The 25,187-nt window shown below is 44.3% G+C and overlaps 1 protein-coding gene across 1 annotated transcript in view; it reads right to left on the bottom strand.

The window, feature by feature from the left end:
• grm1a (glutamate receptor, metabotropic 1a) overlaps positions 1-24,710 on the bottom strand; it is a 29,206-nt gene extending 4,496 nt beyond the window's left edge. The window contains exons 1-6 of the mRNA XM_071915813.2: positions 23,981-24,710; positions 20,266-20,515; positions 4,910-5,145; positions 3,134-3,380; positions 2,010-2,178; positions 975-1,101 (exon numbers count right to left, since the gene is read on the bottom strand). Of these exons, the coding sequence (XP_071771914.1) occupies positions 975-1,101; positions 2,010-2,178; positions 3,134-3,380; positions 4,910-5,145; positions 20,266-20,515; positions 23,981-24,710 (1,759 nt within the window). The remainder of the gene's footprint in view (positions 1-974; positions 1,102-2,009; positions 2,179-3,133; positions 3,381-4,909; positions 5,146-20,265; positions 20,516-23,980) is intronic.
• Between the last annotated feature and the right edge of the window lie 477 nt (positions 24,711-25,187).

Raw genomic sequence — 25,187 nt, 5'->3', positions numbered from 1 at the left:
GAGGGTCGCAAAGATGAAATGCACTTATCTTTATCCTTTCTTACACAATCCTCAAATCCCTTATTCCTCTAAAACCTATACTGTCATGCCAAAGCCCTAAGTATAGACCTTTGAATAATTCAAAGACAAAGCTCACTCCTTTAATGTACACTTTCTCTGAGCACATTCACAACTGACCCAACTAAATAATATGAAAAACCTTGGCCTCAATGAACGAATGAATAAAGAAACGCACCTAAAATCTTAACTCAATGAATTGGAGTGTCAGTTTTCTCCAGGTAGGCACGTGTAATGAGAGCGAAGGGGGAATTTCTTCCTCGACAAGCTGGTGAAATGTATCCCCGAGCCTCTCATGGCAGTAATAGGATTTTACACCTGGGAACTGAGAGCTCCTCTCAACTCTATAAATCGCTGTCAAAACAACCACTGGGTCACAACAAGGCGAAGAGCAGGGAGGAGGGGGAGAGAGCTAAGTGGAGAAGGAGTTTTGGCAGGTGCGCAAGGGAGCGGAGGCATCAGCTGAGAGGGAGCAGCTCAAGTGAGATTAAAGTAAAAAAAAAAGAAGGAAAGAGAACAGATTTTTGGAAGGCGGCTGATGACTGAGGGAGTGACAGGATGACACGAAGAGAGACTGAAGGCCATGAATTGACCGTGGGAAACGTCGATGCATCATGCAGAAAAATAGGCAATTTAGGAGAGTCGTGTAGAGATTAGGAAACGGTGAGTGAAAGCAGGATCGCAGGACCTGGATGGTGACAAGCAGCAGCTAAAGGTGTCAGTGTGGAAAGTACAAACAGGTGTATGGGTGGAGGAGGATGCTGCAGAGTGTGAAAGAGAATGAGGCTGTCCATAAGGGTTAGTGCTGTTTCAAGAGAATCCGTGATATTGATGTTATAAGAGAGGTAAAATCAGGGCGTGTTGCTGGAGAAAACAATAGCGGATTGGCTCAAGACGGCCGGTTTGGTCTCCCTTACCTTCCAGTTCATCGTCGGGCCACCACCCCAGCTCACAGGCCTTGCAGGTGAACTCATCCTGGACGTACTCGTTGTCCTTGCAGGTGGTGCAGATCCAGCAACAGCTCACCTCGCCCTTCCTGATCACCTGCGCACAGAGAGGCCCGACGTCAACAACGAGGGGTCACACACCTCAGTCACAGCAACCAGTCAAACCATGACAAGCAATACATCACACCTCAACAAAACATAAATGAACAATCAGCGTCAAGGGGATGTAAAAGACAAGATGCTTTTTAAGAAGTACCTGCACGGTGGCACTTTTCTTCTTAAGCCCCAGACACACTGTTTTCTAAAACAAGGCCAGCTGCTTTTTGCATTCTACTCCCAGAGAAGCTGTTACCAGCGCTCTGATATGTAAAATAGGGTGATAAGTGGGGCAGGAAACAAAGCAGATAGCGGGGGAAGCGGGAGCAGGCGGGAGAGAGGATGCACCTCCCTCGGGGGGACTTACTGTATGGCCAGACTGAAAACAATTGGCCCCAGATGAAGCAAATCGGGGCATTTCCTCAAGCTACAGGCTCAATACCAATGTTTATTATTTACCGTGACTAGCCGGCTATCTCGTCGTGCAGGTAGGGTGGAAGGCAAGGGAATTAATTTGTAAACCAAAACTGAGCACTCTCTAATGAAGGTCGTTTAGAAATGAAATCTCAGCGATAAATATGAAAACTGCATGCATCAAAGTGTGCACAAGCTTTTTTTTTTCCTCAGCTAATTAAACACAACTCAAATCAGTGCTATCATTTACCACAAAGTACTAAACTTGTATAGTAGACACTTTGGGAGTATAGTAGGTACTTTTTCGATGAACCCCAAATTGAACCTATGTCAAAAGTTTGCTTATGACCGTTCAGACTGAGGAGACAGTGCCTTTCTGAAAGTCATTGTACTTTTCTAGGTGGCCAACCCCATCTACTTGGCGCTGTAGTCGGCTAAAACAAACCATAAAAAAAACATTTGCTTATCCTGTTTGACACAGATCCAGTCCCTTACCTTGATCTGTCCTCTGGAGCAGGGCTCGCTGCAGACTGAGCGGACCATGTCACTGCTGTTCAGCCACAGCTTGCTGTCGTCGATGCTCAGGATGCCCTCATGCCAGGAGCCCACATGTATGTAGTCATGGTGACCGTCACCCACATTCTGTAGATTCATAATGTCATACCTGAGAATGGGGGGGGTAGCGAGGGAGCGGGAGAAAGATAAAGAGCGGAAAAGAGTTCGTTAAGTGAGAAAGCAAACAAAAAAAAAAGAATGAAGAGGCAGAGAGAGGGGACAGAGTGGAACGAGGGAAAGGTAGAGACAGAGATGAGTGCGAGAAAGAGGGGGAAACAGGGAGATAGAGAGAGAAGGGGGAGAGTGACAGGTAATTTAATGATAACGATTCCGCAGCTTAGCAAACCTCTTTTCTTATCCAAAGTCACTTAAACAGCTTACAAGCCTGTAGTGTGACATCTTCCAGAGCAATTATAGGTAAGAGCTTGTGCCAGTGCGCGCTGTGGCCTCATTTGTATATTGAACCAGGCTGTGGCTGTGTTTCTGGCTGCTACAGCTGACCTCTAGCTGACTGAGGGACGACAGTGCTGTGTTTTCTGGGCTGTCTGCTGGACTGAAGAGAGATGAGAATGACTGCTGCAGCGGACGATACACTGAATCAGTTCCAGTCCAAACCCATTACACCCCGATGTGCTCAAGATCGGTGGATGTGTGTGTGTGTGCGTGCTAATGAGCGGGAGAGTGAGAAGGGAGAGATTCACAGATTATAACTAATTCGATAATATGAAATCCCCATTCTCGTTTCCCCGCTTCTTCCTCCGTTCCAACCTCCTTAAAGTCCCCATGAAATTAACTACCATTACTTTTCCTTCCTGGAAAAACGCAGTATCTTTGGTGGTGACATCATGTAGGCATAAATGTAAGTTTCTAACCAATAAAACCATCAGATTTTTTAACTGATCTGTTTTTTTCTGCCTTGTTTCAAGGTAGTGACACCTTGGAGTTATCTCTTATTTTAAGAAAAATAAGATTTGAAGGCTGAATATGAGACTAAATGACTCGTTAAGATGGAGGTTTTTTGCAGTGCATGGGGTCTTTAACCCCCTCCCCCATCATCCTCTTACCTGCCCGGGGTATCACCGTTTTCATCAAAATAGACCTCCTCCCCAGAGACTCCCCTGAAGGACGTTTTGAGCAGGTAGTCCAGCAGCTTGCTGCCATCGATGGGGTCCATGGCCTCGCACAGCCCTGGCTGCCCCGGGCACAGCTCCGTGTGCATGTCATGGAGGCCGTGCGCCATGGCGTAGATGGCGTTGATGACAAAGCCCATCTTACTATCCTGAACATAGTTCTCATGCAGACTCTCATTCCCTGTTAGTGGGGAAAAGAGGAGGGCATCAGAAGGGCGGATAGGATTTTTGAATTACCGCTGAAGAAAGCCTTCTTGTTTGTTTTGTGCTGTATTTGAAGTGCAGTTGCACCATGGGAATAAAGGCATAGCAGATATTGTGCTGCAAAATCATTATAAAATTGATGTTTTCCACAATACATAATGATCGTTGAACCAGACGTGGAAGAAAGTATTGTAAAACAGAACGGTCTTTCACAGCAAAATATATTAGCATACATTAAAGAAATCACAACATGGTGTCCAGAGGCTTAATAGGAAACAGATGTAGAGAAAAACTTGAGGGAAAATGCTAAGACTGTGGACACCAAGTTGTTGAAAAAGCACTTGATAGTCAGCCATGACATTTCTATTTGCTTCCCCAGACAGCGTGTTTGAAGTACAGACATTTCTTGTCTTTGACAACTACATGCACATAGGCAGCGGAGGGTGTGATCTATCTCCAAACAGCACCGTCTTGGACCACAGTGTTTCAGGGGTTTGGGTGAACAGTGTGTGCTGGGTGAGCCATTCCTCTGTCCACACAAGTGTAAGGTTGTTTTCTTTTTGTTTTTTTTCATACAAACAAGCCCAGTGCTCTACAGCAGAGTTTGACTGATACAATCCTCACCCCGGGCTACAGCCTGAAACTGCCAATATCAAGCCATCTTCCCCATTTGACTAAACCACAGTTACAGGGCAAACATCGGAGTGAGTGCTGCGATCAACAAAGCATCAGTCAAGCTCTTCCTGCGTTGGAGGAGTGAAATGCTTACACAGTGCAGGTGCAGGTACAATACAAGTCATCGCCGTAATCGTGGCTAGAAATATGCACTTACCACCCTGAAGGTCTTTGGAATGAAAGGAGTATAAAATGTAATTGAGAACAACAACAGATAGTAGAAAAGCAACCGTAACTCTACTGCTATTTGATAGCTCGCCGTTTTTAAAGTTCTACAATAGTGCTCTTCCAATCAAATTTGTTGTAAGACCATCTTAAAATATAACATAGGCAAAATCCACATCTATCATAGCTACATGACAAACCATTAAGTTACTTGTTCTCATTTATCATTTGACTGAAAGCATGCTGATCAGTGCATTTGAATGTGATTTTGATCTTAGTATTCCTTTTTATTGGATTTGTTGAAAATAATCTGTTTAAATTACGATTAAAACACTTCGTCGAATCAACAACACAATTTACCGTGATCACCTTTTGAGGGCAAGCAGAGAGAATATTCAGGGAGGAAAAGGGAGAAAAAAAATACAGCTTTTGTTATTATTCATGAGTTGTGGAATCCAGTCAAATAACCCTCTCCTCTCTCTCTGACAGCTAGACAAAAGACTAGAGGACAAAGCCTGAAAGCAATACATGAGAAATAAATCTACGTTTGCCTATTCATTTGGGGGGTTTTTGTACAAAATTTCCATTCTATTCACAAACAACCCTACTGCTCCACAACAGAAACAGAAGGCCAGTGCAGTTTAATCTTTCAGTGTTGTCACCCACCGGAGCAGACTTTCTTGTAGTTCTTGTTCTCCTGCAGGTGTCCCGGCAGGCGGCACTGGAACCGGTACTGCCAGAACTCGGGGAACCAGGGGTTCCTGGTGTTGGTGTCCAGACGCAGCTTCAGGAAGTAGTCGTCGAAGGACTTGACCACCGCCGACTGCAGCTTCATGGTGATCCCTCCCTCTGCCTCCGGCTCGTAACCCTCCACGACCTCGTCACGGTCTGCCCATCCGTCGCTGCAGGCAACATGGAGGAGAGAGAGAGAAAAGAAGGAGGAGGAGGATAAAGTTAGTGAATGGAAAGATCTGAGGAGGAACGGCAAAAAGGAAAGGATTAGGGAGAAGCATCGAGGGAGAGGAGGAAAGAAAGGAGTTGAATGAAACAATGGGACAGTCTGGAGTGGGAGGCTGCCCAGACTGTGAGGATGCGGTAAGCCCTGATGTACTTCTGTCACTGTTACAGGTTCTGTGTTTTGTGTTGTACTGACAGGGGCAGTGCTATGTGAACCGCACCGCTTTGTGTTGGCTTGCTTTCATGCAGCGGCATTGTGGACATAAAGGGGAAAACAATCTTCAAACACTTCATTTCTGATTCAGATCGAGATGGGCACGAAGCAGTGTTAATGATGCAGAGTGGCACCATTAGCACTTCATTTCACTTAACACTATTTCGAACTTTAACAAGACATGTTCCACTAATCAGTTTAAAAAAAAAAAAAAGTTTCTTTCTTAGGATATGGGCAGGCACAGCAGGAGTACAGTGGAAGTACATGTATGTATGTTTTGTATGTTATATTGTTTATGTTGTGGGCCAATCCCATCTGGGACTTAATCTGATACTGTCCCCCTCAAACAGCAGGAAAGCAGGCTTATGCAGAGAGGATACCGCACAACGTGAGAGCACAAGACCAGACTGTAGGTCATTCTCATTTAAATAATGAGATTCCACTATAAAGGTCTTCTCCTGTCCTCTTCAAGGCAGCCTCTCCACTTCTCCTGTGTTAAATTACCTTGACAACACTAGTTGGTGGCTTAGCCCAAGTCCACTGTAACAATCCCCAATTTAAGAGGATCGACATCTCAACATTAATTGTAGGCTTTACACAATCCCTTCAGCTCGGTTGTTTGTTTACTTGTATAACCGCCTGTGTGAGAATTTCCACCCTACCAAGCTAATTTGGACATGCAGCTGGCCAGTAGGCACTAAGAGAAATGGAAAGTACCAGTGGAGGGGACACAGGCTCTGAAAAACAAATTAACAGATAAACAGCACTGCTCTGAGCTCTGCTCTTTTTCTGCTCTGCTGAGTCTGAGCCAGTGTGGGTTCAGGCTATATTTTGCTCTCTCTGTCTCTCTATCTCTAATGCGGGCTCCGGGCTACTGCCTTGAAATACCTGTGCTATTGACAGCTACCCACCAATTAGGGAATGACTCACCACGGAACCAATTACCTCACACAGATAGGATGTTCTGGGTGATGGATAAGGACGTGTGTGAGCGTGCGCGTGTGTGTGTGTGTGTGCGGGTCAGAGTCTCTGACCCTTATGTCCACAATTCCCATCACTCAAGAAAAGGAAAAATTCAGCTACGTTTGTGAGAAAGTAAGGAAGAGATTTTAAAACCAATGTGTTTGAGTCTCTAGATATATTTACTTTGCAACTGTCTGAACTGCCTACTCTCCCTTAAAAAACACATATTGTACACATAGACATAAGTCAATAATGGCTGCTCAAGGCCTTACCGACCAGTCCCATTGCCAAACTGGGGGATTCAATTATATTCAAAAGAGAGCATGAGGATAAACCTTGTTAAATAGTTAAAAGATAACTTGAAAGCCTATATCATAACTTTTGGGTAATGATATCAATCTGTTACGCTCCTCAAAAAGCTTGCTGTATTTTTGCTGTATATTTACAAAGGGCAATTCAACTGAGTCATCCCTTTTCCTCTCCTAATCGAGTTATGAGCCAGAGACACGTGAATCTGATTGGTCCTAGTCACATTTCCTCCATCAAGTGAATGCAGTTTGTGTTTGTGCCTTTCACTCTCTCTCTCTTTCAGTGTATGTAAGACAGAGAGAGAACGAGAATGAGTGTGTGTGTGTGTGTGTGTGTGTGTGTGTGTGTGTGTGTGATGGAATGTGTGTTCCAAGAGCTTATCGTAGATGCACCTTACCTGCGCTCTGACACAGGGTAACTGCATTTAATGTGCTCTGTTCAATGCAGTAAAAGGTTTAACATATTTGTCCCAACAGAACTGTGGAGAACAGATTGGATTTGGGATAGAGAGAGAGAGAGAGAGGGAGAGAGGGCGAGAGGGGGGGGGGGCGGGGGGGGGGGGGGGGTGCTATTCAACACTCCACATAAATAATGCATGAAGGCATTGCAGACATGCTTCGCTGTTTCTCACATTGGAGTTTGTGATGAAGTAAAATGACATTCTCTCTTGTCGCTCCCCTCTCTCAGGATCCCGCCGCCTGGCAGCGCTCCAGACACCCCATCAAAACTCTCAAGCCACCGGTGGGACGCCTAATGGGACAAAATCTGATTTGATGTCACCTTAATGTTCCACCGCTTCACACTGTATATTGAAAGGCCTGTCGTTACAAGACCCGAGTCGGATACACTGTAGGAAGCCCTTTTTAAGGAGATTAAGGAGTCAACGCTGTTCAAGTGCGCTATTAGTTTTGCACTTGTTACACTGAGGACAGACAGGGAAGCAGATGCAAGAGACGCATAGCATACCTAGGCTGCAAATTTTTCTTTACAGTAGTTTTAACTTGCTTGGAGTAGCAGTAGGGTGCGGTTTGCCACACGGGAAAATACAATGTGTTCCTGCAAAGTATTGAAAAGTACTGTGAGTCAATTTTCTATGTCTGACAACTTACCTGACATTAAATTGTCCAAATTGAGCCTCTATTTAAAAATTGCTAGATTTTTTTTGGCACAATGGAACCAACTAAGTGAACACCGCAAAGGCTGAGGCAAACAACCTTGACAGTATTCAACAAAATCTCATCTCTCTTTTTTTCCCTCAACTTTCCAAATACATTTTTATGAATCATTAAACTCACTATTTATCTCCGCAAGCCAAGCCGGCGGCTCACTGCTCCTTTTGAAGCCACATGGCTAATAATGGGGATGTGTGTGTATTCTGATGATTTACTGAGATTTGAGCATTGTTAAGAGGAGCGGGGCGCGCCAACAGCTGGATAATTTATAGAGGAGTATACAGCAGACTGAGAACTCCCCTGTCTCCCTCGGATGATCTAGTTCCAGTTTGATAGCACATTTGTATATTTATGAAGCCATGAATTAATTGGCAGGGCAGAGATTTAATCACATGCGCCGTTTCCCCTGGAGAATGAATGCTTAGAGTTTCTTTAAAAAGAGGGAGAGGAGGAAAGGGGAGAGATTCGTCAAGAGTTTCCTAATTGCTCTATGTGAGTGTCGAAATAGCTCAAGTGGCCAAATGGAAAGACTTTTAATCTCCCTGTCGCTCAGAGACCACTAGAGTGTCGACTGGTCTAATTGTGAAAATTAAATTAGCCTAAAAATATAAAAAACCATGCAGAACGTATGTGATGTTCAATAGAGAGCAATCACACACACACTATTGTTCATTGTCCCTTGCCACCTCTATCTCTTTCTTTCTTTCAGTGTTTCCTCTTTAACTTCATGCAGCAGTGCTTGTTATAGGGTAATTTCAGTTTTGGTTCCACATTTATCCCCATATTGATCCCATTTATGCTTCTGCTGCAGTGCTAAAAACATTTCTGCGGATACTTCATCATCATGAAAGTTAGTTCTAAACATTACGACTACACTTTTCTTTGTTTCAGTGGGAAATGTGGCTAAATTATATTGCTATTATATTACTATTGTTTTCCATTTGCATTTTCTCTAGCAGGGGCGGTAATGTTCTTGCCGGGGTTGTTCACCACGGCTGAACGCGGAGGAAACACCGTCCTGCCGTCCCCGCTATCACTCTAATGCTCCATCTTCACAACTCTCTCTCTCTCTCTTTCTCTCTCTCTGCCTCTCTCGTCCCGCTCTCTCACCCCCCCTCTGTTTCTCTTTCTCTGTGATCCTGTTCATTTAACACAGGAGCAGCGGTGGTTTGTTAGCTACATGGCGGCGGCGGTACTCTCTGGAGGCGACGCAGAGGGCCCCCGGTCGAGCTGGGGAGCCATTAAAAGCCCATCCAGGCAGCTTTTACTTATTCATCATGCCCCAGTTCGAGTTTGGAGATCGGTCTCCTCTTCATTGACAGGGAACACTGCTGGGAGAAAATCCTTTTTCCTTTGTAATACCAAGGGACGTCAATTCACTAAACCCAAAATCCATGTATATAATATCATTGCCACCAAAACTTCCAAAACCCACTTATATCCACTACATTTCTGAGGACTAGTGCAGAATGACCGATGACTGACAAGATCTTATTATTATCCTATTATTATCATCAGTGTAATAGACTATTAGACGATTTTTTTATTAGACGAGATTTTAAGCTAGCCACTTGCAGTGTGTTGCCTATGTTTCATACTTTTGGGGGGCAAAGTTGTCTAGCATCACGATTGGCTGTCAATCAACCAATCACAGCCCTATATTCCCGCTGAAAAACGGAAAAACCGAGAGAAATGACATCCTACTTTCAAAACGTCCCCGTCTTTAGCCGTCCCGGTTTATTTCTTTGTTTTAATGTCCATCCAGTGACTTTAACTTTAGCAGCTGAGGCTATGGAGAGGTTGGATAATTGTTGCTTTTTCTCCACTGGGAGAGAAGCCAGAGACCGGGCCAAAAACCACTCCAGTCAATTCTAGCTACTTGGCTAGTATTGACTGGAGCTTTTTCCACTACAAGTGAGTGGCTGCTTTCAGCTCATTGTAAGTGTGTTGGGGCGAGAAACGATAGTTAGTTTATGTCCTTACTATCTGCTATCTATAAATTAATGTATAATCAGCATAATGTTACTCTTCCTATCTTTAAGCAAGTAACTTATAGTGGCAGTTAGGCTTGAAATAACATTCAAGGGGAGCTGTGTATGTGTGTGGGTGTGTGCGTGTGTGTGTGTGTGTGTGTGTGTGAGAGAGAGAGACAGACAAAGACGGAGAGAGTGAGTTTGTTGATGCAGTGTGGATGTCATGCAGTGCCTAATCAGGCTTCCTCTTCTTGATTTTTGTTGTTTGTGTGATGTTATCATCAGCTTAGCCTTGAAATTTTGAATGTGCAATTAATATGCTTTGATACTTTAAAGGATAACGCTGGTGTTTTTTTAATGCATTCCTTACCGTCAACAAATCCTATGAAAATAACAAAATCAACAATGCCTTTGCTCTACTCCCGTTACTTTCTGACTTCCCACGTTCCCTTTTTAGCCTTCAAACCGGAAGTCATTGGCTCCAATTGTAAGCTAAAAACCTTGAAATACAGCTCACAAAGACATAGTTTCAATTTTAAAAATCGCTAACTGTTACCACGAAAAGTCAGACTGTTGTAGTTATTACCAAATCAAATTCAAATGGGAACAAATTCTTCATTACGCCGGGGACTATTTTCGGTACTACGGAACTACTTTCCTGAGATCGCAAAGTGTTTACAGCCGGCTTATTAAGTTGTTTGAGGAAAAAGTCGGCCGGCCCGGTGCATCGCGATGATGAAATATGTTGCCCAGAGCAACGGCATGGCTCTCTGACGTATTTTTAATCATTTTTTTAATACAATGGAGTTCTATGGCTGCTGAGACATGGCTTTATTGGGCAGCGGCTACGTGGACGAGACTTGTTGGCAAAACAAAATCATTGCTGATTTTGTTATTTTCATAGGATTTGTTGATGGTAAGAAATGCATTAAAAAACACCAGCGTTATACTTTAAGCTGTTATATTGGTCAGACAAACAGGCGAGCCTGAAACTAGCACTAAGCTAGTTTTCACTTGTTTAGATATGGCTTCCACGTCAATTTCTGACAATTTTTGCTCGATCTTTGCTCTCCATTATAATGATAAAAACTACAAGATCCAATTTGGACCATAACCAGTTGATGCCTATGGCACTACCTGCCGTTGATTCTCCTCTTCTACTGTTTTTAAGAGCGGAACCTGATAGATTTGTAGTGATTTTGTGTGTGTACCTGTGTGTTTTTAATGTTTTTTGTGTGTGCTATATCAGCACACTGTGGTCCAGTGGCAGGTGTCTGTACAAAGAAGCATTTCAGCCCCTGCACATTACGATCTTGCAACGATGGCCAGATGCAAAGCCTGCATGCTATTTTTGATCACTCCAATGTCATTCACCCGTCCCCACGCACAGGGGAACACAAGGCATCAATTGGAAAGAGAGAGATGTCCTTGACAATGTGTTGCTGCTTTCAGTTAACATCAGAGGCGTGTTATAAATATTCAGATCCAGCTCATTGTACACCCTTGCTCGGTGGAACACAAACAGATGCAATCGTGAGTCCTGCCTCAACTTGGAAAATACTCGCCGGAACCACAATCGTGGACAAATAATGTACGATGTAACGTAAGCATGGCTCCGTTTCTGAATCAACGTCGAGAGTACGCCCTTATCTTATAATTACAATCTTTGTTACTGTGTTACCGGGTGGAATTTTTCAGATGTCAGCCATTTTCTCAGAGAGGGGCCTATTGTTTGGAGCCACGCTGACGGACTGAATGACAGATCTCCAGTGAGACGATCACACTCGACTCTCTCATTAGGCAAAACAAAATCTCCATGGTGACTGTGGGATAAGCAGCACACTAACCTTTTATTCCGGTGGTAAAATACTGCCCCGATAGAGAAAAGAGACATCTCCCCCTCACATTATCACAAACCGCTGCCTGCATGATGTGCCCCAATAAACTCTATTTAAACTCAGATTGCTTCAGCACAGAGGGTCAAAAGGACACGCAACATGGCGGAACGGAGAGAGTAATGTAAAGATGGAGGCTCGGCGCTGAGCATCACTTCTCCATTGCCTCTCTGTCTCACTCCCTCACTCTCTCTCTCTAACCTCCCCCCCTCTTCCTTTCTCTCTCCCTCTCCAAGTCGTCACACTCATAACTAATGTATCAGTCGCTAATGTGCTCAAACTGGAGGTCTAAAGAAAGAACGATGTTTCTGGAAAGTGAGCCGCGCGAGAGCGAGTGGCACACTTCGCCCCGTCAGCTGCGGGGAGCGTGCCACACACACACACGTAAGGGATAATCCTGAGAGGGGAAGAGGAGACTTATAGATGATCTGGAGGAAGCTGCCTGAGACTGTAGGCTACACTCACAGTCCTGCAGTGTATAATCTGAAGCAGGACAGCTATCATCTCTTCTAATCTTTCCCGCTAACAAGTTGCGATCATTTTCCAATCGCAGCAATGCAACTCATTTTCTGTTTATATATATATATATATCGGAAATGCGTCATCTTAGAATGTATTTATCCCATTATCCGGACCCTTCTTGTAAATCTGGCTCTATTTCCTAACACTTGATTCAGGTAGATTTATGAAGGGATTACGCCAAAACCCTGGAAATGATCAAAAGACAGTCTTAACTGTGTGTACATCTGCAGTTCTGGATGAGAGAGCTGCTCATTTATTTGGTATTATTGCCAGGGCTCTTGCCAGAGATAAGGTATCTTTTTCCTTCATGCCTCACTATTTGCCAAGTTGCTCGCGAGAAGAAGTGAACAGGCAGAATTCCAGAAATCCTCCGCTCTCTCCTCCCCGAGATGGAGAGGAGATAAAAGCTTCGGAGATGACAGGAAAAAAGGCAGCTAAATGTGTCGCGCCACAACTCCTCTCTCTCCGGCTCCCTAAACGTTTCATTTATTCAAGCTCAGAGCAAAACCTGAGTCCCCTTGTTACAGAAAATGGAATAGGACAGCCAAATGCGGAAATATATGTGACACACACAATATGGATTCAAAGCTTTCCCTGCACAGCCTCAAAAGACACAGTCATGCCCCGCTAATGACTAGTGCCGAGCTATTGTGGAGGCAGAACATCCCAGGTCCTGTCTCAGTGTCCATTTTGTCTGGAATAAAAAAAAAAAAAAGAAAAGGATCGAGCATTCAAAATGGGACCCAGACCAAAATTGTGTCTGTAAGACAGGGGCAGAAATGAGCGTTACAAGTGGAAAAGCAGCTTATGCAAATTGCGTTTAGTAATAACAGCATTCAAGCAGCATTAGAGAGAGAGAGAGAGACGATGAATGCTGCTAATTGCAAGCAAGCAGGCGGGCGGATGGGTAGGTGGGTTCACTCCACACCGACACGCAGATAGGAGACTAAGTTTGGTACCGGGGGAGCAGGCGTTGGAGGGAATGATGACGAAAGGCACCGTGGATGTGTATTTATCTTTCAAAGCTGCAAAAACAGATGGAAAAAGCTATGGTGTCGTCCAAATATTTTTAATTCATGGCAATTTCACTACACAATTCAATACGTGGAAATTAACATTCAGCATTCAACATTGTCAAAATGTCAACAGAGACGATTTGCCTCAGTGAAACCTTAATTAACAACAGACGCATGAGACATTGCCAAGGAATACCATACATCCCCATCAGCCCATTCACATTCACAACTAACACTTCCAAAATACATTTAATGAATCAGTAAACTCCTCACCAGTGTGTGTGTGATGTAGAATACACTTTTTGTGTATTGAGTAGCTCGCCAGCATGACCTCAGGTTAAGGACCAAACTGAATCTGTGGACACTTTTCTGTGGCATTCTTGCTGAAAATGTGTGCATTCTGTGAAGTGCCTCTTCTTTCTTCTTCTTCTTCAAAAGGTCACAACCGCAATTTACTAATATAAAAATGCGGTTTTATGTGCAGCAAGGTGAGCTGTACTTGTTATGTTGCGAGGGCACAAATGGCAAAGTTGTATTGATCACTTAGTGAGATTTCTGTGAGGCTTTGAGCGATGCCCTCACTTATCAGAAGACATCAAACTACTTACTACTGTGTGTCTCAATCTCTCTTCTCGTACGTGTTCTTACCGAGGGCTCATACACACACACGCACACACACACACAGATGCCACCCAACTCCTGCATCCCCCAGACCAGGTACTGTATGAGTAAAAAACACTGTAACTAATTGTACTGTAAACTAACAGAACTGTAAACTAATCAGTTTCATAGTTAAAGAAATACAGATTTTCAAGTAACCAATACTCCCTACAGTATGGCCCCAGGGTCTTTTGTAAGTGATCAGCAAAAGCATTTCTCTCGACTGGGACTTGTGCCCAAATGTGTGCATCCAGCCAGATCTCTGCTGTGGGATAAAAACCTAATATCTCCAAAAAGCCTGTTTTTTCAGGGTTAAGAAAACGACCGCATTTTCTGATTGACAGTTATGTGTTTTTGAAATTATGCAGAATGATTTAGATGAGTTTCATGAGTGCTGAGGTTGTTGAAAATGACGTATATGGAAACCAAAATACCATTTCAATTCAAGTAAGAAAAATATAATCAGGCGAAGGACAAAATACTGGAAACACTGCATGAAGAAGGACTTTAAATTAAAAATCACTAAATCACAATTACAAAGGCAGCTGAGTCTATTCATTTGAATGGCAATTAGCAGTATGTGTCAGCTTTAAAAGAGGTCTGACAATCACTATTTTTATGTGAGTTTTCAAAATCATGAAGCAACTAGCAGGTGCATCGAGAAAAAAAACTGCAAAATTATTTAAGATGGCAAGGAAAACAGTCTCAAAAATCATGACAACGTATGCTAAACATGCAGAAACTGCATCGTCAAAGAGGAACAGCGGTTGCAAGTCAAAGCTCACCGACAGGGATAGACAGACAATTAACAGGATTGTTGCAAAACACCATAAATGTGCGGTGTCAAAAATGCCCACAGATTTGAGTGTTGCCATTTGGAAGCTGCTTGTATCCAAGGCCAGTGCACAAAGATGCATAACCTGGTGTGAGCAGCACAACACCTGAGCCGCTGAGCAATGGAGAAGAAGTAATACAGTCTGATAAGTCGTCTTTCACCCTTTTATCTACATCCAGACAGGTTTACCTTTGGAGGAAGCCGGAGGAAGCCCGCATCCCGCAATGTCTGTGTCCACGTGTTAAACATGACGGTGGATCTGTAATGATACGGGCAGCCATCTGGTGGCAGTCATTAGGTCTAATGATTTTATCTAAATGGTCCGACATGGTCATATAACAGGCAAGGAATCTGCCTGTTATATGCCTTCCATGGCCTCCCCAATTACTAGATCTAAACATCATTGAAGCTTTATGAGAAGTATATTTCCACCTCTTTCTTCCCTCAAAGAAAGAAAGGTCTAATATCCCATTAATCACAGCTCAGACCACAGCAGGAATACTGTATGTATCTTAATCTGTTACATAATCATCGCTGTCTCTAAACCACAAGTCCTTTTCAAAGCGTAGAACTAGTCTACCTTGGCCATACTCAACTGAAAGCAAACAGCCTTTGAATTACTTTCTTTCCACTGCTATTTTTACACTTCTATTCCACTACTATTTTTCAATAGCACTACAGCAAGTAATTTATTTTCATACATTCAGCACAAATATTACATTCATCAGTAGCTGTTGCTTACTCTCTGGTGAAAGTTAAAATGATTAGATTCCTTCCTTTGGTGAGAATGTCCTCTAACTTCTTTCATAAACTCTCTGGATTGAGCGCACAAGCTATGCCAACTTCAAAACGGTATTGGGAAAAGGAAATTGTTTAGGCTTGAGGTCCTAATTAATTTTGGCAAGGTCTGTTTGTCAGAGAATTGCCAGATACTGAATTTTGTCTTTGATCGTCTTTGAAAGGTAAAGCCAAACTTGGCACATTTCCTAGACTTGGCACATATCCTAAAAACGTCTTTGTGATCGTACATTTTCAAAAGAAATGCCGGTGTTACCTCAAATGAACAAATGTCTAACTTTGAAATGCTGATATACCCTAAGACAAATGGTTGATCTTGAGCTGGTTTTGTTCTGATGCAAAACAAGCCTTAATAGCTGAAGGTGGAAGAGGAAGATATCCGTCAATGCAAAAGAGACCTCTCACAACACTGTCATCTATCAGACAAGGTGAAAAAGGATGCACAAGCACATCGAGCTTGATTACACTTTCTGTGCTGCATGTGCATGTCTGTACTGAATGCATTTCTCATCCAATAGCATCGCTCTGAAATGTGCTCGATCGAAACAAGAAGACAGAGATCAATGTCTTCTTGATTATGACCGTCGAGGAGAATCTGTGCTCAGAATTCAGTGAAGAGCTCCTCAAGGCTTCTCAAGTGTGAGTGTGTGAAAAGTGTGTGTGTGCGTGCACGAGAGTGAATGCATGCGACAAATGTGTGTGTGTGTGTGTGTGTGTGTCTGTGTGTGTGTGTGTGAGCCCAAGTGTGCTGCTGTAGTAGAGCCACGGAGACAATTGATTGGCAAAAGCATGATTCACATCACACAGAGAGGGAGAGAAGAGCCCATCTGACTGACAATAGCGGAGCGGAGTGGAAGCACAGTGCTGGAGCGAGGCAGAGTCTGTGGGTCAGGGATAAAGTGGGTTTAGCACGCCGCTGCACCTGGCCCTCGTCTGAAGAGCAGGTTAGCCGAGCTGCAAAAACAAAAAGCTCTCACAGCTCTCCGCGCGTCTGCTTGCCTCTCTGTCACTTAATGTAGCTATACTGCTGCACAGTGCTCATCTTCTACCTCTTCTACCTCTATGATGTTCTGTGATGTTCTCATACAGATACGCACGGCGAGGTGGAAAAAACACAACACTAGCGAGGGTGCGTGTTCATTGCCAGCTCATAGATTGCCATTCAAAGCAGTTATGTTTTTGATTACTGGTACACCACATCTAGTTATAAGCTGGATGTATCTTGGCACTAAGTTCTGGCGTTTAAAAATGTACACTGATTGGCTTAATGGGGGCGCTGTTTAAGGAATTACAGATTGGCCTGTTGGTGCTGCTATAATTAAAGGTAAAAATTAATAATTTAAATGTCTAATTCTGAACAGTCATAATGGCTACACCACCAGTCCAATTTTAATGAAACTTGCTACACACATCCAGCTGTCCTTACAAATTACACAGATTGGCACAATGAGTGTGCTATAATTAAAGGTATTGTTTTGTTTACTTTTTTGACACAGGTAGTCACATTGGCACTGTGTTCCAGCGTTTAAAACAAATACACTCGTTGGCCTGATGGGGGCGATATAATTAAAGGTCAAAATTTCAAACTCTGAAAGGCCATAACTTGGAGGTATGACGGTTCTTGTTACTGATTGGCTCAAGCGGTGCCTGCATCATTTGTGGGGGACGATATGTTTGCTTGTTCCATCATGATTTTAGTCATGTCAACTTTTACATTTGGCTGTCTGTCATTAGGCAGACTGCAACCTGATAAGAATTGATAAATCTGTAACACTAAAAGAGAGACTGGTAGTATTGCTAGTGAGTTAGTTGTACCCTCTAAGGTCTTGGATGGTCTGTGTGAACTCTGTGCCACTCTACTTGTCTTTCAGGGTCACTCTGATGTTATACACACACACACACACACACACACACACACACACACACACTACATAAAAGCAGCTTCTGGCTCTATTTGGAAGTGAGGGCACAAATTTAAAAAACAGCCTCTTTTTGATGAGCTAATATCTGTCTGCCAGCTTCATTCAGTCATTCAAATACATGCCAAGAAACACACACATGGCTTGGCATCTGTGTTGGCCCAGACTTCCTCTGTCATTTTCACTATCACTGTCCTCTCTCTCTCTCTCTCTCTCTCTCTCTCTCTCTCTCTCTCTCCCTCTCTCTCTCTCTCTCTCTCTGTGACCCAGAAGCATTTCTTCCGCCCATGGAGACTTCCACAAAAGCTAAAAAAAGACCCACTTTCTTGTCTCCTATGGAAGAGAGATAAAGAGAGAGATATGGGAAGGAATGTAACACTGGAGTGTCATTATACTGGATAATTTAAAAGCCATATACTGTGTCTTGAAAGGAGCACTTTCACCTCCAAAGAACTTAAATATGTACATACGCATTGAATATGACACGCACAACACAAACAGAGGTTGTGAAAAACCACACTTGTCTTCATTGCTTTAGTTAAAGCTCATTTCTACCACTGGGAGATATTAGAGGAAATAGAAAAGGCTCTCCCAAAGGTAATGGCGATGACAAGATAGAAATCCCTCTATGCCAGCCAATAGAGAGAGGTGTCGACTAGAACGGAAGATCTTGTATACACACACATCTACATACAACGAAATGAGATGCAACAAAAACCTATTGCCAGTGTTAATTTGATATAATAATTGAGTAGATCGCTATTTACCATGACAATTTTAATTCATTTGAACTAGTTTGCCAGTAAGCAGCGTTAGACACTGTCACACTGTGCATGTGTAAAATAGAAGCAACTGCAACAACAAGTTACTCTTCCCTAACTTAAAGGGAAAATCCACCCAAAAACACTTTAACACTATTATAAAACAGCTATTGTCGATGTACCTTGCATTTCTGGTCCCATTTTGTTGTTTGGTGGTGCATGTTTCTTATTCCCGCGGATAACTGGCCGAACGTAGACAACATGATGTCACATTGAGATATTTCCAGCGCAGCTACAATGAAGTTTGATAGCAGAAAACATTTCAACTATCTAAAACATCAATGGTAAACATCAGGTTTTGGTGTCAGTCCCTCAGAATCAAAGAGTTTCTTGATTCACCATTTTGCACTGACATTCAAGAATCATACACAGAGAGAAACCCACTGTAGAAGAGGCAGAGATACCAATTTCTCCACCGGCAGCAGCCTCAGTAGACCATAATGCAATGCAGCCACAGCTTGGATCTTTGTGGTTCTATCGTCGGCAGCGTGTGAAATACAACACCCTCTTTGACGGCTTTTTTGTAATTGGAACAACCGGGCACGGCACCATGGCATTATTCTCTCTCCACTCGCTTTTCTCTCGACTGGAAAAACTTACTACACTATCACTATCGCTATCGCTCTCTCCACCTACACATACACACTACAGAGAAGCCCCCTCCTCTGGTGGTTGTCGAAAGTCATTCTGGGAAATGCAGGAAGCCACTAACTGAAGTGGAAGTAGACGAGGCAGGTTGAGGGAAAGTGGGAACACCAAAAAAAGTAGATTACAACACTTCATCACAAAATCACTCCTTGCATGCATTGAACATCATAAATTGATGTTATCTAACAGTGTAGGAGTATCCGAGGGTGGATTTTTCCTTTAAAGGCACGTCTGCTGCGCGGCAAACCATCAGCAGCTCACCAAGAAGCTGAGCGTTGTGCCAAGTCAGTGAGTCTCTTGCAAGTAGAAAGATACTCGCCCTAATCTTCGAAACTGCAAATGACTGTCAGCCAAAACAGGAGCAACCTGGTGTGCATGAAGAGATTCAAGTAAAGATGGAAGTAATTGTGACTTTTGTCTCTTACTCTGGCTCTGAATTTGAGCTGCGTTCATGCGGTGTTCAGCAAATCTCCTGAGAACACTGCTGAGCCTTGCTATAAGCCCCGGTCATCCTTATCTGTCTGATTAATGTCCTCCTTGTGTAACATAAGGTTGACAGCTGCCCTACAATAGACCTGGCCCCCAAAAAATCTCCTTCCTTTCCCAAAGAACGGGGAGGAGATATCGCATGAATGAAGTGAAATGTAGCCATCAAGGTCGCTGCTGCGGCTTTTAGTGACAACCGTGAATTTTCCTCAAGGGCTATCTCATGGTGTAATGTGCCGTTGTGTAAGTGTGCGAGCTGACTCTACTTGCCCTTTTCTAATGAGTAAGATTACAGCTACAGTCAGTCAGTGTCACTCAGCATTGATGTACAGAGTGAGAGACAGAGAGAGAGGGGAGGAAGGGGGAGGGGATAAGGTTAGGAGATGAACAGATGAGGAGGGAAGAGAAGGAGGAGGCGAGCCTTGGAGAGCGCACAAAGGAGAGGAGTCAGCGCAGAAAGGATATCAAGGGAATGTCACAGTTCACATTGATTCGATGTGTTCTTCATGTGTACAAATGGATAAATACGTGTGAGCATGTGGCTCCTTCTCCGTACTCAGTGAGGAATAACTATCATTGCTTCGGCACCATTACTATTCATTTTTCTCCTCTCGTTTTGTGTCTGTGACAGAAATACAAATTATTCATTACTGGAGAAAATGTCTTTCCGCCGCTATCGGTATGTGGTCTAATTCTTCTCGGTTGCCTTGGTGACATGCACATCAGGAGGAAGACCGCACCGCTCCGCACATGCAGCCACCCACCCCGCGCTCAAACCCAACGCTCCTCAGCAGATCCAAAAACAAGTTCCCGACAAAGAGTCCACACACGTACCTGCCGATGAGGAGGAACTCCCCGGACACGCCCAGCCGCCTCATGGCCATCAGCAGGCCTCGGACGGTCATGCCCTCGCAGAAACACACCACCACGCGGGCTTTGGGCAGACGCTCCCGTAGCTTCCGCAGCAGCCGGTCGAAGTGCTTCTCCCCCGCGTTGCTGTAGATCTTGTCCGAGTGGGCGATGCACAAGCCTTCCTGAGAGGCCAGCTCCTTGAAGGCCTCCATGCCGCTCTCCCCATAGTTTCCTGCGGTTGACGGAGAAAACAGTGCGTCAGTTACTGGCGGGGACGCAGTAGCGGCAAAGCACACAGTGATGAAGTCCCGGAGGCTGAAAAACTGTCCTTCATGCAATTAGATTAAACATTGAAATGTATTTTCTTTCTCTTGGGTTATCCCATTTAGTAGACTTTCTGCATAAGGATATTGCACCAACTAGTGGAGAGAGCACAAAATAGGACATTGCTTTCTGATTGTAAGCGACAAATCAATATTTTAAATATGGCATCAGCAAAGCATTACACGCCTTGTTACTTATAAACATATGTTGTCTCCAGCCTTATTTAGAGAGCACAAGCCATTACTTTGATTTCAACCATACATTTCAAATTGTATCACTGATGGACAATGTATGAACACCAGTGTGCACCGCTTGAAGATACAGCAGCGGTGTGGGAGAATCCAGGCTGCTACAAATATATTGTGTGACAACTCTGACAAATCAGGTCCTGACTGAGCTGCAGCTCTGATCCTCTGATAATGACAGTCAGAGAGTTTTCTGGCTACTGATTGCAATCAAAGCTGCAAGGAGTGGAGAGGGCTACCCTTATTTAACTGTACACCATCCCAATCAAGAGCTCTGTAAAGCAGTTTTAGTCAAAATCTTGTACTGCCATGTGGACCGCAGTGTTTCACCAAATGCGTCATGGTCTGGATTGTTGATAAAACCAGGGGCTCTTTAGCACGAGAGCTGGATGACAGACACAACCCAACCACTTGTATGTGTGAGTGTGTGCATATGTGTATGTGAGTCTTTGCATGTATATCTATTCAAATGGAAACTAGCAGCACCTATCCATAAATCCAGAAAACATTTGTGTAGAAATTGTCTTCAGGAGAGTCGAGCTCCCCGAGGGTCTCCATGCCACTCTCCCCATAGTTTCCTATGGGTGATGAAGAACTCTGTCTCTGTGCATAGTGTGGCATTATAGAGCGGGGAGGACAGTGGCAGAAATTGGCACCACAGTAATGCATTTACTCTGGCACACAATGGGCCCATGTGTTTTTTTTCCAATAGTCTTTTGATGATATTTTCAATTGCCTTGTTTCATTCTCCCACTGGAAAATGGAATCATGATATCCAATTATTTCTCTTTCCATCTAGGCTGTGAGACAGGTGGGTGGTGGTGCATTAGCTGACAGCTCATTTGACATTGACCACCAAAAACTGCTTTGTGTATTCCTACTAGACTGATGATAATCGGGACAGGTAATTTATGCAATTTCAGAGCCCTAGCTGTTGCTATGGGCAACAAGCTGCATTTTTAACTTGTCTAAGGTGGTGGAGAGGGGAAACTCACACGCTGAAGCCAGTCGTGACCGTTGCTCAGAAATAACTATGGATAGAGTGGTACAAACAGGGGGATTTACATATGGCTCCTCAAAGGTCAGGGGAAGGTCTGAATCAGGCATATCATTATTACTGTGAGTCAACTTAGTTAGAGACAATTACAGTAATTCCCAGTTCCTCAGCTCTGTCTCTCGCATAGCTGAACTTGGTCTGTGTGAGAATTTACATTTACAAAAGAACAACATCAACAACTTACAAGTCGGATTTTGAAGTTACTTTTCAAAAGCATCTGATATGGAAACTTAGCGTCTTCTCCCATTTTTAACACTCCAACAGTGGCCTATTGCCTAACTGCTGTTGCTTGCAATCAAAACCACTCCTCCCCTGAGCGGTCTTTCATTACTCTTGCATTATAACTTCAGTCCCAGAGGATCATCCTGTAGGTCTGCTGAAGGTCAGATAGCTGACGCCCCCTAGCAAATGCCTCGGGGTACTGCATCTCCCAAACTCCCTCTCTTCATCTACCTGTGTCAAAGCCCCCCCTCCAACACCTGACTATAACAGGACTTTCCAAAGATGTCTCACACTCCCCATGAGGCCACGAGTCCTCAGGGGGGGGGATCCTGGGTAATGTAGCCTGTCAATCATAATTTGGGTGCACATCACTGACTGTGTTTCACTAAGACTTTAATGAAACGCTGTGGAGGTAATTCACTTTGCAGTAATTACTCTGTCTCTACCCATCCCCTCGCTCCCTTTTACCTTCTATCTCCGCCATTATATTCTGTTGTGCTGTAATGAGCGAAAGAGCTTTAAATCAGACAGTAAGCCCAGCGTGGTGTGACATAAAAATACTGAATACTGTCATTTCTAGGAGTGGGGGCGGTGGGAGGGTTGTTCATGGAAAAACAATGACTCTGTATCTCCCGATTCAATTCAAAACTGATTTGCGAAGATCTATAATTAAATTCATTTTAATTTGCGCATGCATCTAGTGAAATTTGGAACATTAACATGTCATTTTTTCATTTCAGCCTCATCCTCATGAATTAACTGTGGGATCAACACAACATTTCCAAATGAACACCTCAAATGTAAATGCTAAAATGACCCTAGTCCTTCACCTGCTTGCCTTAATATGGTATTTTACAATTTACTATGATGACTCTTGAGGCAAGAACTTCCAGCTGTGATTTCCACAGACTAAAGCATCAGTCATAGTGTATTACAACCAAGTGCTAAGGGAAAGGAGGGAGTGGAAGTTCATATTTTTCTCAAAGAAACAATATTGACTCAACTTACATTTCTCCATATCTTACTGTATCTCATCCATGTACCCACAGCTGAAGTTAATGCAATGTATGAGGCTACATGTGAAAACTCCTTAAGTCCCATAACCCTCAACTCCAGACAGAGCAGCACAGGGGGCATTAGAGGTCCTAATTAAGATATACTTAAGAATGCATATAACGAAATGTGGACGCAACTGCCTGCTCTTTTAACGGAATGGTATTAGCATCAAATTAAAAAGCCTGAGAGAGAGAGAGAACGGGAGAGACAGAGACAGGCAGACCGACATAGAGAGGTGAGGGGGAGAGTGAAGGATGTGCTGACCAAATATATTTTCCATCCAGTTCCCATTTCCATGTATAAATACAAATAATAAGCAGACTTGGAAAGTTCCAATCAGAGGGCATAAACAAACAAATCGAGTTTAAGTCTGTGCTTATTTTGGGGGTACAAGGAATTCTATCTATTTAGTAGGCCTGTGCATAATTTTTTGCTGACATTTTGTTGGTCATTTTAACAAATAAATAGTAAAAAATAGTCTAGTGGTTTAGCATCAGTTTGAAATCATCTTGCCAGGTCCCCCTATACATCTCAGGCTCACTCATTTTAAACTCGCCCCATCCCACACCCAGAATACAGATTATGAAAAACAACTATGGTAATCCTATAATACATTTTAGGAGGATACTATATAAATATCACAGCCAAAGTATAAGTATATACTATCACACTTATACACAAAACTGTAAGTCCTACTAGTAAAGGAATGTTGTAGTGATACCAGGAGACAATGTCCTTATTGGAGCATTACAGGAATGTTATGGTGATGTTATGGCTAGTGATGGGGTCTTACCCTCAGTGTGCACCGCAGACACATAGGTCCAGTTGTAGCGCTTGACGATGTCCAGCATGGCCCGGGCCTGGAGGGTGTCCGAGGGCACGACCCTCAGGAAGTACTTGAACAGAGTCTTGTCGCTCAGGTCGATGCTGGTGGCAGAGTAGGCGATCTGCGGGATGTTGAAGAGCTGGAGGAGGTTCTGCACCTGGATGGCCACGGAGCTGGAGCCCGGCCCGATCACCCCGGCGATGGGCTTCTTGGTGGGCGGGGGCTGGTTGGACGGGGTCCCGTCTATGCACCACTTGGACCCGTCCTTGTCGTCCCGGATGGAGATGAGGGAGTCCCGGATGAACTCGATGCTCTGCTCCAGGGCCACGGAGGAGTGCCAGCAGGAGTCCCGGATCTCGCAGCCCAGGCTGATGTTGGGGAGCAGGTGCGGGTCGGCGTTGATCCGGTCCAACGCGTGGAACATGGCCTCCACCCTCTGGATGCCGTACTGCTCGCGGACGTCCCCGCACTTCCGCTCGGCCACTTTCTCCGCGGACGGCTGGTGGTGGACGGAGAAGAGCGCGCCGATGATCACGTCCCCGTCCATCCGGGCCACGGAGCGGGACGCGGCGCGCGGGACCACCGACCGCTCGTAGATGCTGCTGCTGTGGGAGAGCACGAGGACGCGGAAGAAGAACGCGGGGAGACACAGGAGCGCGAGGAGACCCATCTTTACGCGTGCCATGTTGTGCCACATCGCGTGAGCCGTGCCAGCTGTGCAGGCATACTATCTGCTGTCTGTCGGTACATCCACGTTTAGCCCAGCGACCACGATCTGTGAGCGCGACGCCCGGAGCATATCCACGCACACCTGCGGAGAGGCAAGACAGACTGGCGTGAAACGCGAGCGCAAGGAGGAACAAACCCAGATGTGCAGATAAAAACAGTTCTTTAACCTTTATGTGACTGAGCACGCATGCTCTTTTCCCTGCAACGCCCAGATTCACATTCCTTCACTTACACACCTGGTAGCTGCCCAGCAGAACTCTCTCACCAGCTACCATCGAGCTGCCCATGAGCAAGGCACTTAACCCCCAGCTGCTCAGAGGACAATACTGAACAGCACTAATCCTAACAAGACTGTTCTCCACTGGGAGCTGCTCAGAACAACCAGTGTCCTACTGGGAGCTGAAGAAGCAGCCCCACTGGAGCAGCTGGGGGTAAAGTGTATTTC

This window comes from Centroberyx gerrardi, chromosome 18 (genome assembly GCF_048128805.1).
Source record: "Centroberyx gerrardi isolate f3 chromosome 18, fCenGer3.hap1.cur.20231027, whole genome shotgun sequence".
Classification (NCBI taxonomy): Eukaryota; Metazoa; Chordata; class Actinopteri; order Beryciformes; family Berycidae; genus Centroberyx; species Centroberyx gerrardi.
The sequence above is the reverse complement of the archived record's forward strand: the minus strand, read 5'-3'. Positions and strand labels throughout refer to the sequence as shown.